This window comes from Triturus cristatus, chromosome 6 (assembly GCF_964204655.1).
Source record: "Triturus cristatus chromosome 6, aTriCri1.1, whole genome shotgun sequence".
NCBI lineage: Eukaryota > Metazoa > Chordata > Amphibia > Caudata > Salamandridae > Triturus > Triturus cristatus.
In genome coordinates this window covers 1,432,805,070-1,432,820,296 of record NC_140589.1, presented here as the reverse complement: position 1 = coordinate 1,432,820,296, position 15,227 = coordinate 1,432,805,070, and the positions used below count along the sequence as shown (strand labels likewise).

At 45.2% G+C, this 15,227-nt stretch overlaps 1 protein-coding gene across 3 annotated transcripts in view; it reads right to left on the bottom strand.

Annotated features, from left to right (window-relative positions):
- MTHFD1L (methylenetetrahydrofolate dehydrogenase (NADP+ dependent) 1 like) overlaps positions 1 to 15,227 on the bottom strand; it is a 1,409,858-nt gene that overhangs the window by 1,263,455 nt on the left and 131,176 nt on the right. For all 3 annotated transcript variants that reach the window (XM_085612491.1, XM_085612490.1, XM_085612492.1), the window contains exon 6: positions 7,607 to 7,707. In XM_085612491.1, the coding sequence (XP_085468617.1) occupies positions 7,607 to 7,707 (101 nt within the window). The remainder of the gene's footprint in view (positions 1 to 7,606; positions 7,708 to 15,227) is intronic.

Sequence of the window (15,227 nt, the reverse complement as noted above, 5' to 3'; positions counted from 1 at the left end):
TTTAAGACGGGCTACAGCAAAAATTGCTGGATGGAATTACACCAACTTTGGCTGGAAGATGGATTTTGGTTCGCAGATTGTGCTTTTTGTGATTAGGTGTAAATCCGTTCAGTTGTTTTTGAGAAATGATGTTGAAAAATAATTGTGTATATGGATGGTTGGGTCCACAAGAATCTAGAGAGACTCTTGTGGAATCACTAATTTAAAAATAGAGAGTGTTAGGATTGTCCCAGGGAGCTTTATTTCCCCTCGGGCCAGCTTGCTCCACAGGAAGCAAGCGCTCGGATTGGCGGCCAGCCAAGGGAGCAGGGTAGGGAACCCAGACATCGTAGGTCCCATGGGGGAAGGCCCCAAAAAACAGGAGACAAATGGCAAGCAGGCCACATTTACTGAATATATTCCTTGGGGAACCCAACCCCAGGACTGCATTCATAAAGGAGAAGGGGGCTGCATGGACCCCACCGCTCGAGCCTCTAGGGACTCCGGGGAGCCCCCTCCCAGGGCTGCAATTAATGTATATGGGGAGGGGGACACGTGCTCACCCCCTCCTCGAGCCTCTAAAGGACCCAGGGGCCAAAATGTAATAAAATGGGAAGGGGTGGCATAACAAATAAACTGGAAAAAACATGGAGAACCAGTAGTCATGGGACACAACTTTGACTACTCAAAAAAGTTTGATTGATGGCAGCAGTCAGTCATTATAAAAAGCTCTCTCTTTCTGCATGGCCAACCAATTTATAATGGTCACCTGAAATCTTAACATACTCAACACCAAGTCCAAACATTTTGCTCAGATTAAGACCCGCATGCTCCACTCTAATTTATTAGGTCTACAACAAGCTATCTTGAGACAAGTAGAATTCTTTGTGGTCTGGCAGTCATGCAATTTCTTACTGTTTAGTAGTCAATGGCAAATTAGCGATTTTGCACTCAACTGCAAACAAAGTTGACCCCTACTTCCCATTTCCAGGGTCCTCTGTTTTTCTAACAATCCTCTGCTAAAGCTTGTTGAATGGGAATCATAACTTGTTATGTGCGGGGATTTTAAAATCAACATTAACATGGGTGCCTCAAATCCGAACCACAGGGCCTGAACGGGTTGCACCAAGTAACTTATTCATAATGTTGTCCGCAAACTGGGACTAGTGAATACCTGGAGGCATTCACGGCTGCATTCCTGGCATTATACCTTCTTTTCTTCTGCACTCAACCAGTAATTGTGTATCAGCTTCATTCTGGTTATAATAATCTCGATCTCAGGCTGCAATTTAAAGGTTCATCAGATTACAGTATTTGATCCCTCACTGGTTTCTTAGGTGATTCTGCGTGAAGTCTTTTCCTACCCTTAAGTCATGACATTTGAAACGGTTCTCTTAACAGATCCTTCTTTCCTACAGCACTTGGAGAACAAAGCTGCTGAGATTCTTGGGAATAATTTGCAGACTACCTTTGTGCACCGAGTGGGAGACAAAAAAAAACGTTAAATATGGGGCGTTGCTGCCGCTTTCAACTCACATAAACCTGCTCCCCAATCAGATTGGGAGCAGCAGGCCAAGATTCACTATTTGGAAAGGAGACACGCCAGAATGTTTTCTTTAAGCAACCTTAAGCAACAAATTGTTTACTTTGCAAAACTGTTAAGTTAAGGCTCAGTTGAGGGCCACAATAAAAGTAGATTCACTTAGAATGGCTATATGTATACCAGACCCCCCCCAAATCTAGTGAATTCTCTAAGAAGATGGTCTAAATTGACACATGGCTCCCGTATATACAGGGTAACATCGTCAGTGTATAAGGACGCTAGCACACAGCAGGAAAAGGCAGCCAGACATCTCTGCGCATAGTGTTGGCACAGTCGTGCCTCAAGCAGCTCCATTGCTATTGCAAAGAGGATCGGGACAGTGGGCAGCCCTGCCTGGTGTCCCCGGTGACAGCATAGGGTCCGGACATACTCCCATTAATCCCGCAGTCGGGCCATGGGCTGAGTGTATAATAATCTGATAGATCTAACTTATGAGGTGCTCAGTCCCAGGCACTCCAAGAGGTCAAACAGATATGGCCATTCAAGAGAATGGAATGTCTTGGTGGGGTCTAACAAAAACGCAGCTGCATGTAAAGTTGGATCAATCGAGTGGAGGATGGCAAAGAAAGTGTGAAGATTGTGTGAAGTGGAGCTGCCCAGTATGAAGCCGGCTTAATCGTGGGAGCAGCTGTGAGGCCAGTAACTTGACGAGTACCATGTTGTCTGTATTTATTAAGGAGAGGAAATAGTTAGGAAGGTCCAAGGGAGGGTCATCCTGTCGCGAGCGATACAGCAAGGCAAAAAACGATAGCATTAAGAATTGAACATCCTCGGTACCTGCATGCTTGTGTGCTTCCTAGTCATGCAATTCGGTAATGTAATCACTCGCCCATGGTTTCTGCATCAAGATGGCTAGGGATCTGCTTGGTCTTTCACACTCCCCATAGCGGAATGCCCTCGGGTGGTAGTGTACCTCCCTCTGGGCAGCCTCCTCATAATCTGCTAATCTGCCCCGTGTGTCTGCGAGGATACTCAGAGTTCCCTCAGAAAAGAAATGGACCTCCAGATATTGAATTTCCTATTTAAGTTGGGATAGATCGCCCGGTTGAGCACACAGCCCGCCTGCCTTTTTAGCTATGCATGCCCAACGGATAACCACTTTAAATGCCTCCCAGAGGGTGGCCCTCCGTAACGTCCTTCCTATTGTGTGTTCAAAATATTCCATCATCGCCACCCTAATGTCCTCTCGAAACACCTGGTCCCCGAGCATACCCAGCAGCAGTCGCCACGTAAAAGCCTGTGAAGGAGCCCCCAGCAGTTTCAACTCCAAAAGCACCCGAGCAAGTGTGCACGAAAGGTGAGATGCCGGCGTCAACCACGCCACCACATCCTGTGACACCAACCAGTAGTCTAAACATGCCCAGATAGAATGTGCAGTATTTATCCATGTTCCTGCCCTGAGCGATGTATTTCTGGAGCGCCAAATGTCATGTCCTTCATGAGTAGGCCCAACAGGGCAGTGGCCTGTGGAAGGTGTTGTCTTGTGTTGCTGTCTTGGGGTCTAATATAACATTAAAGTCACCTCCCTACAAGGTCACCTCCGGCCCCAGTGTTTCAGCCTGTCTCCAGAAAAAGTGGTGGGGGGGGGGGGGGGCGGTTGGGAGGTCATCTATGTTCAGGCCATTGACCGCAATTATTCTAATAGGGTATCGAAGGTTGTCTCCAGTTAGAATCACATATCTGACTTGCGTGTCAAGCTTGAACCTACGCGTCCACCATTCCCGTCCCTTTCTGATTATCGCCACCCCTGGCTGTAGTTGGAGTATAGAGAGGTGTATTTCTCACACAGCCAGTGGGACCCAAGCTTGGATGCGGAGCTCTCAGTGATGGACCTTGTGGTGGCCATTTAATCCCCAGATATCCCATGCGAGTAATTTAACACTATGCATTAGTACTTGATTATGTGCTATTAAACGAGTGAACTGTAGCTTTCCGCACATGAATAGCGCACCAGAATGATTTTATACCTGGATCTGCCAATGCTGAAATATTCAGCAGCCTCCACCGTCCCCCACCCACAACAACCACCCAACTTGGTCGTGAACCAACCCCTCCCATCCTTCCAAGAAACTGAATCTGGAAACACAACTCAAGGGGACTCATCCTGTGGGACAGAACTAAATCCGGGCAAACAACCCCTATCAGGGTGGCAGGGATCAACAATACCAAGACAGACTGATAATTCAGTAAGCACTTGTGTTTGGAGGTAGCCAACTTGCGATGAGCAGACGAAAAAAAAAGAATATACCTATGTGAACAGTCAACAGTTCTATAGCAACACAGTTGACAACATAAGGTCTTACAGTATGCCAATAGTTGCAACAGTTACAGCAGGTTACGTGAAATCACTCGCTGTTGCTCAATGTTTGGTTAGTCCAAGAAGTTGTGGGAGACCTGGAGGAGCTTTTGTGCGCCATAAGTCGTTTGGCAATTTTGACAGCAGCTTTAGCGTCAGTAAAGAAGTGTTGTTTGCCCTCCCAGGTCACCTTTTTGGCGTGCTTGGTAAGTCATAAGAGATCCCCGACATTTGGAGCATCTTCTTGGTCGGGGTGAACTCGCACCGCCTGTACAGTGACAAAGTCGGGATAAAAGAAATGGCATTGCCTTAGTACTGAATCGTGCCCAGCTCCCGTGCCATGCGCAAGACCACATCCCGGTCATGGTAGTTCAGCAGACGTGCCACTATTGGCCTGGCAGGTGCACGGGGGGGCAGCGATCTGTGCGCACGCTCTACTGTAAACACAGCTGACAGTGCCTCCCCAAAGAGGTCACGCAGCATGGCCTCAATAAAATCCTCCATTTTAGTAATATTAGTGGACGCTGTGAGGCCAGCGACTATTGCGGCGGGAGCGGGATTCAAGGTCCTCATTCTTGGCCCCGATAACCAATACCTTATCCATTTTTAGCACCTGCTCCCTTGCCTCAGCCTGCGCATTGTTTGTATCGGATACACATTGCTCCAGGTTGTTAATGCGGTCATCATGTTTAACTACTCTTTGCTTGACCTGCTCCAAGCGGTTAGTAAGCAGATCCAAATTTGTTTCAATATTCTTGTAACTGGTGCGGACCTCAACAAGTCTCTCAATGTCTACATCTTGCTGTAACTGGCCATCGGCGAGCTCAGGGGATGTTTCAGAGTGCGCGCAGGGCTCCCCCTGCCTGGTGCTGCACCTGCTGTTGAACTGAAGTTTAATTTGTTTGGCATCGTTTTTCCCCATGGTGGGTAGATCTGCAGTGGAGCCCAGAGGCGCCAGCAGGAATAGAGGTCAGCACGTTCATCTGTATCAACTCCCCACACCAGATCATTAGTCTCAGTGTCTGTGTACTTCTTGGGCACAGTCTGGCCTGGCCCCGCCAGTGGCCCGCCGCCCACAAGGCTGAGGGTGCAGCTCCCGTTTGCAGGTACCAGGAGCTTAGTCTCATCTACACCCCACACACCTTGCCTGTCATACCAGGCCAAAGGCGATCCCCCATTGAGAAGAGTCAGCGCCACACGAAAGCCCTGACTTATCAGCAGGGAGAGGCCAGCTTCCAAGGTGGATCAAGGGAGCTCCAGCTCCGAATTTATAGGTAACAGAAAGTTTATAGAGCTAGGCAGGCTGACCAGGAAGCCTAGCAAGGGGGGAGGTAGAGCCACTCCAAGAAGGACTGGCCACCCATACGCATCCTCAAGTGGAGCCCTCGGAGTGTAATTATCAATGTCCTCCAACAAACGCAGACTACCAGTGCAAGATAGGGCTAATGGGCTGGCCACGCTGCCCTCCGCCATCGCCGATTGTGGTGCAGGCAAAGTTTCCTCCCAGGGCCAAGAACGAAAGTCTGTTGGAGCAAGGGGAACCCGCAGAGCATTGGGGGCCCATCTCTGCTTCCACCAACAGCCGGAGCCCTCAAGCAGCGTGGGTGAGCAGTGTCACAAGGGCCCACCCCCCCTCCCTCTGACACGCAGACACTCTCCGGGCCGGGCCCCGAGGTACAGCTTGCCTCTCAGGCGGGCCGGGGAGTAAGGGGGGAAAACCATCTGCACCGCTCCTACCCACATACCGCTGACATGTGTCCCCCCTCAGGCGCAGTTGAGCTCCACATCCAGAGTGAAGAAGAGGCTGCACACCGGTGGGGTCCAGAGCAGCCATCTTCCTCCCCACGGTGGCTGCCGGCCACAGCAGACCCAGCGTGGCTTCTCCCTTTACAGCTGCCTGCCGCTCCAACTCTGCCCACAGGTCGGGTCACTCAGTCGTTGGCCCTGCTCACCACGCCGGCTACACCCGCAGCGCCGCACTTCCTGCGGTCAATAAATATGTCCCACTTTGCCCGCTAGAATGTCATGGGCCTCTGGGAATCACAGCTGCGAGTCCATTAGTCCGCTGTATGCAGATTGCTGCCGGATTAATATCCCGGCCTAAGGAGCCCTCTCAACGAGCAGTCATCACTCTGCCCGGACAAGCTTTGCCCCCCCCCCGCCCCCTCCCCCCCATAGAATCCATCCTTCGCTGTACCAGCAATCAAGGGTCTGGCCAAAGAGTCTGGAAAATCTGCCAGTTATCATCTGCATGTTAAAATTCAGATTCTGTGTGCCGGATGACTTCATTTTATAGACTCATGTGTAGTTCACTGTGCTAGATATGTAGGGGTCACTTTTACTTTGGATTCAGCCAGAACCTGTGTATTATGTTATGAGCATACACTGGCCAAATGCATCAAATTACTTAAACAATGTCAAAATCTCCCTAATTGTACCAAACGTAGTGAAAAATGTTATTACTAAAGTACTTCTATATATTCTATACTTTTACAATATTTGTGCCTCATTCATTTTCCAATGTGATTTGAGGTAGAAATTCCATATTTTATTGGGGGTAGCAACAAACAAGTCACACAAATTAACATGTTAAACATTCACTGCTATATGGTGAGTGAGCTCTTCCAACCAAAGTGTACTTTCGTGTTACACTGGGGATGACACATTTGTATATTAACCCCAGTGAATTTGTTATGTAATTTTCTTACTGCAAACATCAAACCAAAGACCAAAATGTGAAGTACCCACATTTTTCAAAGATGAACTCTTTTATGCCATCATGTTTTTGCTCACATCATGACAGTTTGCTGAATACCATTAACATTGGAGCTTTTGAAATGTGGGATCATTGCCAAGTAAATGTTTTATGGAATGGAAACCCTATATGACTACCTCACCTCTAAAATGCATCAACTTCTTAAAGGTATCACATTTACAACTGGTGTAGCAAGTGGATTCATGGCAAAGTGCCCTAGATGTGATGCACAAAAACTAGACAGATTAGACAGGTTAGCGTCTAGTCGCAAGATTCAGACATTTCTCTGTGCAACTTTTATTTTTAATGTAGCCACTTATTTTTTCCCTTTCTTTATATATGGTCTATTGGAAATGTTTTGCTTAGGTGTTTCACTCAGATTTTAAACTTGACATTCACTCAAATTTCATAACTAAAAAAATGCAAAGAACCATGGCAGGTATGAACCAACCTAAATTATCTACATTGATTATTCCATTCACAATACTCCACATTTCATTACTAACAAACCTTAAGACAAAATAACATTTGGGACTGTAATAATCTGTGCAGGTGTGATAGGTATCCCACACTTGTTTCAGATACACCTACATTTTAGGAGGGAAGACCGTCTTTGGATCTTTGCCCCTCAAACGGAGATAGTATCCAGCCCATTCTGTCAGAATACCTTCAAAAATTCCACTGTTACTCCATATGGGTATCAGAGTGGTGATGGGGAGGAACACAAGTAGCAACTAGTCCAACAATTTGGACCCTATTAAAGCACATGGATGTAAAAAGAACGACACAAACCTATATCCATTTCAGCAGGTTTTTCCCCCAGTTTTAAGATTGCATTTCTATTTCATAGTGAGCAGTTAAGACAGAAGCTGACCAGAGTCAAGTTATTTTCAAGCAAGTGTGCAAGCCCTTGTTCAGAAAATAATTCAGAAAATAAAATTGGCTTAAATAGATAGGAAGCAAATGATCTTACCTAGTTTTTCAAGTAAAGAGCTCACTGCCATGGCGGTTGGAGAAATAAAGCCTTCCTGGGGTTCTCCATGCACCAACCTCCCCAGGTTCACATCATGTAATCTGTAGGGGCACAATAGATAATTTTATAAAATGGTTGTGGTTTTAAGATGGGCACGCAGACCGAGTTTGAATAAGTGCATAACACAAACAGGATGGGAAGTGTCTACCATATGGGGGTGAGCTATGTATACTCTCCATTTGTGATTATCCTAAAACTAGTTTTTTCAACCAGGAAGCACAGAGCCTCATTGCTGTTAAAGTGACCACTCTGCATTGCACCAGCAGGGTTTTCAGCCCAGCTAGAGCTTACCTGGGTTCTCTGATCTTTCTCCACACAGGATCAGTGAAGAATGTGGAACTATGTGAAGGTGGCTAGCAATGTAAAGAGACCCGTCAGATAACAGAAGAATCCTGCCACTGTCCCTGCCTTTGCTGGAGGTGCACATGTGTTGCACAGTGACTTCACAGGATTCTATTAAAGGGTAGGTACAAGCACACTGAATAAAGTAGATCTAGGAATTTTCCCTGAGCTCCCACCCACTAGAATTTTAATTTGTGTCCCCGATTCATTGGGATAGGCGGTGAAGAAATTTATTAACCAACAGCGAGGTTGTCTGCAGAGTACGATGCAAAGATGACAAACCCGTACTCATAGGAGAGTAAAACACTATTACTCGTCTCTGTGGACTGACGAGCATGAAATGTAATGTCACATCTGGAAACAGGGATCACTGAGTGGCAGCAAAACAAGTCTTGGTCATAATATCTATTTCTTCCTTTGGGGGACAGTGACTAAGGATCTAGGGGGCAGGCTGTCAAAAAAATATGAGTCCCGGAGAACAGGACCAAGAGACTAATAGTCTTAGCCTCCCAAACACGGCTTGTGATGAGGGTGCGCCAAATTAATCACTCTCTCTCTCTCAACACCTTAGCCTGCCCTTGCCATAAACGTGTGTACAAATTATGTTCATCTTTCCATAATAAGGATTTCAGATGCCTGGCTGGTCTGTACGAGACTCAGCCCTGGCAAATAAGTACCTAAGGGGAGCTTCTGAACTGCAGAGTCACCACCCATGCCCTGAAGATGAGAAGGGCAATGGTGGATCTGTTTAGAAGTATTATAGCACCTCCAAAATGTTTCCTCGTCTCCAAGGCATGCTTTGGGTTACGGGTTAGAATTGCAGTCCTAATGGGTTTTGGTGTTGATCCGCCAATGTTTATATGCATGTATGTATTTATGAATGGATATGGTATTTCTATATTGCGAACCCAGCCAAAATGCAGCGTCCTATACATGGTTGCATAAAGTCAATGAGTAATTGGGGAAGAAGCGAGGTTGCGGATGGTTAATGCATTGTGCTGCAGTATTCTTTAAAGAGGCGAGCCTTCCATTTTTTTCCTAAACAGGAACAGCCATGTGGCAGTCCTGATGGATTCAGGGAGAAACCTGGGTGTGCAGATAGAAAATGCCTGCCGTCTTTTTTTAAACACACATCTTAGTCTGATGGTGAGCTTGTATAGAAGGTAAGCAGGGATGCTAGTCATGATGGTTTTATAAATTATGAAACTGGTTTTGAACATGGTGCGTGCCAGCAAGGGAAGCCGATGGTGTTCCATCAGGATGGGAGTGATGGTACCATGTTTCTTTAGGCCCTGAATGAGACATGTTGTAGAAGCAAATAGAATACCCTTAAGGGATACTAGTGGGTAATCGTGGTGGTCATAAAGTAGGTAGGGCATTACCACCACCAAGGTGCAAGAATGAGAGGTCCTGAACAGCAGTTCAGTAGTTGCTTTCTGGAAGAAACAGTTTGACTGTCATTGGAAGGGAGATGTGGTACCAGGCCATATTTCTTTTGCTAGTGTTCCCTGGGCCTGGTGTCTAGCCCTCCCAAAGTCTGAGTGGCAAAAGGCTATGTGTGGAAAGCTAGCTATGCCATGCTCTGTCAATATATGGGGCTGAGAGCACTGCCCAACCTTCAGCATCACAGTCTAATTGAGCAACATCCAAGTGAAAGTCTCACATTCAGGCTCTACTTGAAGACCACATTGTTGGGTCTGCTAGAATGAGGTAAGTTTGGGAGAAGCAATCGGTTGTCAAATGCATAATCTCTGGATCTTTTTATGGAATTTTGACAAGTCAAAGCCTGGCTTATTTTTAATCATACACATGGATGTCAGAGAATTTGCTCATACTGATGTAAGGGTCCGAGCTAAGCCCCAAGTTATCCTCTATATTGTTTTGCATTTGTGTTCAAATCTAAAGAGCAGGTCTATGTATTTTATTTAGCAGCATAACATTTAAACAGTAATGCTTTATAACAGAACAGGAACAGTACACAAAATATTAGGCTCAAGTGTCACAAGAACAATTTGTAAGTGTGCACAGCAAAAAATGACAGATCTATGCATGAATACAAAAAACAACTGAAATCTAAGTATGACCGCAACTAAACGCAGGAAGAAATAGGCTAGTAGCATTTGTGAGGTCCAGAACAACATTTGCCTCCCAGTTCCAGCAGCCGATATTTTAGAAATGTTTCAATACATGAATGGAGAAGCTGGCCCTGGTTATTGGTGGAAATGTATTTCAGTTGAAGAATCCTACCCAGCACTAAGGACCTGGACCTTGAGGTAGGATAGGACAGTTTGGGTGAAGCTGGAAGAATCTAGGTGACAGCCTGTACGTTGTGGGAAAGTTTATAATGGGTCAAGATAGTCAGAATGTACTCCTGTGCCAAGATAGAACCTGTAAGGGATTGATTCACTGCACAGCTAGCTCGCCTGACATTGCTGTAGGTATTCTCAGGGACAGCATGGAATTGCAGTCCTAGGCAGAGCGCGCTACTAGTCATCTGTGCTCTTTAACATCCAACTTAGCTGACACTGTAACAAGGTGAATGGGATATTAGTTTGATTTTATTGTGAATTTAGCTCCCTACAGGCAGTGGTGGATTGCCTCTGTCACATCCCATTTTGAGTAATTCTCTTCCGTTCTGGACCGACTTTAAGAAGTCTAGGTGATCAGCCTTGCATCGTTCACATTCTACTTGATACAGCACTGCTTTCAAACTTTTGATTCTGGCACTGATATGCATGAAGTAAAGTTAAGTGGAATCGGTCAACTTCACTTCTGGAGCCATTGACATGATCATCATCATGTGAAAGGCCTCTTCACAGTCAGCAACCCATTTGGGTCATTCTACAGATTCAGCAAATTCTGGGATGAATAACTGTAATAGTTGCAGAAACCCTGGAAGCTTTGCAGCTCTGACTTTATGAGCAAGGCAAGGTCCTGATGATCTTCTTACACAGGAGACAATGTAAATGACATTTTATGCCAAACGGCAGAAATGCCATCTGTCCATGAACAAGACCAGAGTTCTGAACTTTGGCAGGCACACGCCCTCTGGAATGACTCCTGGTGGCCGTCGGAAATCAGACCCACCCCCACGCCTAAAGACCAGACCCACAATCTCTGCCTCATCCTCAGAGAACTCTCCATCAAACGTCAGGTCAACGCCATCTCCTCAGGCTGCTTCCACATGCTACACAAAGTTTTCAAGTGGCTCCCCATTTGCACCAGGAAGACGGTGACACAGGCCCTCATCACCAGCTGACTGGACTATGGCAACGCACGCTATGCCGGCACCACCACCAAACTCATGCAGAGGCTCCAAGCGATCAAGAATGCAGCTGCCAGACTCCTCCTCAACCTGCCCAAGAGGAACCACATCATCCTGCACCTGAAAGACCTCCACCGACTCCCGATCCAGAAGAAATGCCAGTTCAGGCTCCTGACCCATGCTTACAAAGCCCTTCATGCACAATGACATGTCTAAATGAACCGCCGCCTGCATTTTCACCAACCTCCCAGGAACCTTCGCTCCACAAACCTCACCCTTGCACAGATACCTCACATACACCGCTGGCGCTCCAGAGGATGCTCCTTCTCCTATCTCGCTGCCAAAGTCAGGAATGCCCTTCCCCTTCATATCTGCACACTCGCTGACCCACTTCAGGACAGGGCTCAATACCTGACTCTTCGACCAATACCATAAGGAAGCGCCTGGATACCCTCTCGGGTGCCAAGGCGCGCTTTAAAAGTACAACATAATTGATTCACAGTGCAAGTGATCACAGTTTAAGTCATCAACTTCATTAGTTTCTAAAATATTACTGTTACTTTAGATAAACCTTCTTGAATTGACTGGCACTCATCCCACCAAGCATGAGTTTTGATAATAGATCCAGTAATAATACCCAAATTGGGCTGTTAACAGCATTGTCCAATTAAAGCATGGTACGTTGAGCAAATACGGTCCTGGTCAAGTTGCAATGCTTGAGGCACAATCTGACCCCTTTTCTTTTGGACCACCATTATCAGCAAAGTATAAGGACTGTGGGATGATCACTGCTGGCTTCAGATATTTCATGCGCCTCTGCATGTCTGCTTGGGCCTAGCACCTTGATTGCTTTCTGAATAAAGAGCTTTATAAATGACAAAGTAATCATGGAGCATTGTTGGCATTAATTTGACTTTTATTAATATCCATAAAAGCCTACTGGTGGACAACAGGTAACAAGCATTGGCATAGCTGCCAAACTTAACGGGAACAAAACAGAGTTAATGCTCCTTGGAAATAACATCGCGAATTCCATTGACCCTATCTGGCCCCTCTGTTTAGGAAGTCCCCCGCAACCCAAGGAGCAAATCAAGAGCCTAGGCATCTGGCTCGACCAAACTCTCACCTTTAACCATCAAGCTACCAAGCTCGCTGCCACATGTTTCGGGCTGATGAGACTACTTCGTAAGATTCTCCCTCTCCTTCCGTTCCATTCAAGACGGATTATGGTTCAAGGATTAATCCTCTCCCGCCTGGACTGTGGAAACGCCCTATATCTTGGGGCCCCACAATCTATACTTAAACTCCAGGTTATTCAAAATTGCACGGCAAGGATTCTCCTGGATATTCCTCGCCGAACCTCAGTCAGAGCCAGATTGAGGGACCTCCACTGGCTCCCGGTGAGATCCAGAATCGAATTTAAGAGCATGTGCATTGCACACCGCTCCTACTGGGGAACAGGCCCTTCCATCAATTCCCCCCTGGTGAAAGCCTATCAGCCTTCCCGCCCCCTCAGATCCGCGACCTCCCACCTCGCCTCAGTACCACGCATTAGGAAAGCCAGGTGTGGAGGCCGCTCGCTCTCTTACAACCTAGCCAAGATTTGGAATTCTCTTCCCCTCCCTATCAGATCAGAACCCAATCTATTCACCTTCCGTAAACTTCTTAAAACCTGGCTTTTCAGCAAAACTTCGGTTTAAATCTTCATTCAGCTTCACTCATTCCAGCCTCTCCGGCTCAACCCAATCTCTTTGCAGCGCTGGGAAGCCCCTGGGTAGCCAACGCGCTATACAAATTCTCATTCCATTCCATTCCATAGGTCTCGCTTTTGGGACCTTATAAGTATTTAGTTATGCAGCACAATATCCTTGGTGCAACAACATCAACCGTTGCATGGCTAAACACTTATAAGGTCCCAAAGGGCGAGACCTATCGGCTATGCCAATGCTTGTTAAAGATACTTTTATTTGGATATGGTGATCGTAGCCCAGAAAATATGCTTCCAAGTACTCCCTGGTTTGGTGGATTGTCACTTACGCCCTCAATGCCAACTTTGCTTTAGGCATTCCTGCCATCTCTGGAAATTTCTTCAGCTTGGTTAGGACAAAGGAAACTACTATTTCAAGTGCCCATAAGTGACCGGGTCAGGACCCCAGTAATGAAGCTTATGAAAGGTTGAAAGAGGACCCTCCAACTCTGTCCCTCTTGAGTTAGCCAACCAACTCCAATAGAAACCCATCTCCCAAGAGTCAGCCAAGAACCGTTATGCCATGATGTTTCAAAAAGCTCTTAAACTCCAGATTTGATACCCAGTTTCCTCCAAGCAGGCTCAGGAACACATTTGGCCAGGCCTTTGATGGATGTTTCAGGTGCATCACCAAAGAACAGTTGTGCTTGGATATCATAACAGCAGAATAAATGACAAGGGCTAGAATGCCATTTGGAGTACATCACTTACCATAGTAATCCATGTACTCTGTCGTTCAGCCCCTTTCAATACTATACATGGAGCATTGTTTTTTTTTTTTTTTTTTTTAAACAAACTTTATTAGGTCACAGAACACAATGCAGTCAATCCCCGTCCCCCATAGTCCTCCCCCCAGCCAAATCAGGAATACATGGAGCATTGTTGACATGAATTTGACTTTTATCAATATCCATTAAAGCCTACTGGTGGACAACAGGTAAAAAGCACGACCTCCCGCTCCTGTCTCAAACTCCATCTCCTGTTAACCCCAGAATTCTCAACCTGTTCTAACTTAACATTCTGATTCCACAACAGAAAGACACGATGAGTTAAATTACATAACCCTTGATGTTATGCACTACTATAAAACATGATTATCAAAATAAATAATCGATTCATCAAACCAGCTCCTTTTTACACTGCAATCTCCCTTGGTCCAGAAAGCAAGCAGACCTTCCACAGTCCCATAGAGTGCATTACCAGAGTGTACTTTTAAAGGGGAAAACCCCTCCTACAACCACCAAGAAAAATTATACATTTGGAGTATGAAACAAAGAATTTGTTTGTATAAACAATTTAACAACTACCAGCTTTAAAATATTTTTTTACTTTTCTTATACACAGTTTTCTGTGAAAGATATGCAGAAGGAATTATTTACATTTCCCTTCTGTACATTTTCACTTCAAGATGCCCTTTTGTCATTTATTCAAGTAAAGTACTCAAACCTTTTCATGACAAACACTGTTCTCTTATCCTCTTAAAGAAATGTTTCTCTCCAAAAATTGTTTTACCCAATGTTCTCAAATATTCCAGTTAAGTACTATATTAACATAGTGACACCAAATCATTAAGATTTTCTTTTAAAGGTCCTTTAGACTGTTAACGATACTTTCTTACATGTGTACTTTAAATAAATAATAAGTAGACTTCTACTATTCAATCCCACCATTTTCCTCTTTGAAGTTGTAATACGGTTTAGCTCTTAAATAGTACATTTAGTGGTTACCACGTAACCCTCAAGGAGATACTTATCCAATTTCTTTATATATCATTCCTTAAACTATATTTTCACCACATCTGACTCAATAGATTTCAAGGTATCGCTATCAATCTAGACTGCACCTTTTTGCTTTTTCCAATATAATAATCTTGACTAGTATATATTCCAAAATATTATAAAAAAGGTTTTTAGAAAGTTTTTTAACGACGCGAGACCGTGTCAATCTAAAAAGATATATAAGGCAGTCATAATGGGATATTAATATCCCTCATTATGTGCAAATTTGCAGTCAATTATCTCTGCAGCATAAGGGTTGTAAAGTGCAAAGCTCAACATCAATTCTCAACATTATCAAGATTGTAAAGTATGTGTGAGTGTATATAATATATATTGCACATATACATATGCACACACAAACACACACACACACACACACACACAATAACTTGGACCGGTTTTGCAAATTTGGAGTCGCCTTTATGAACT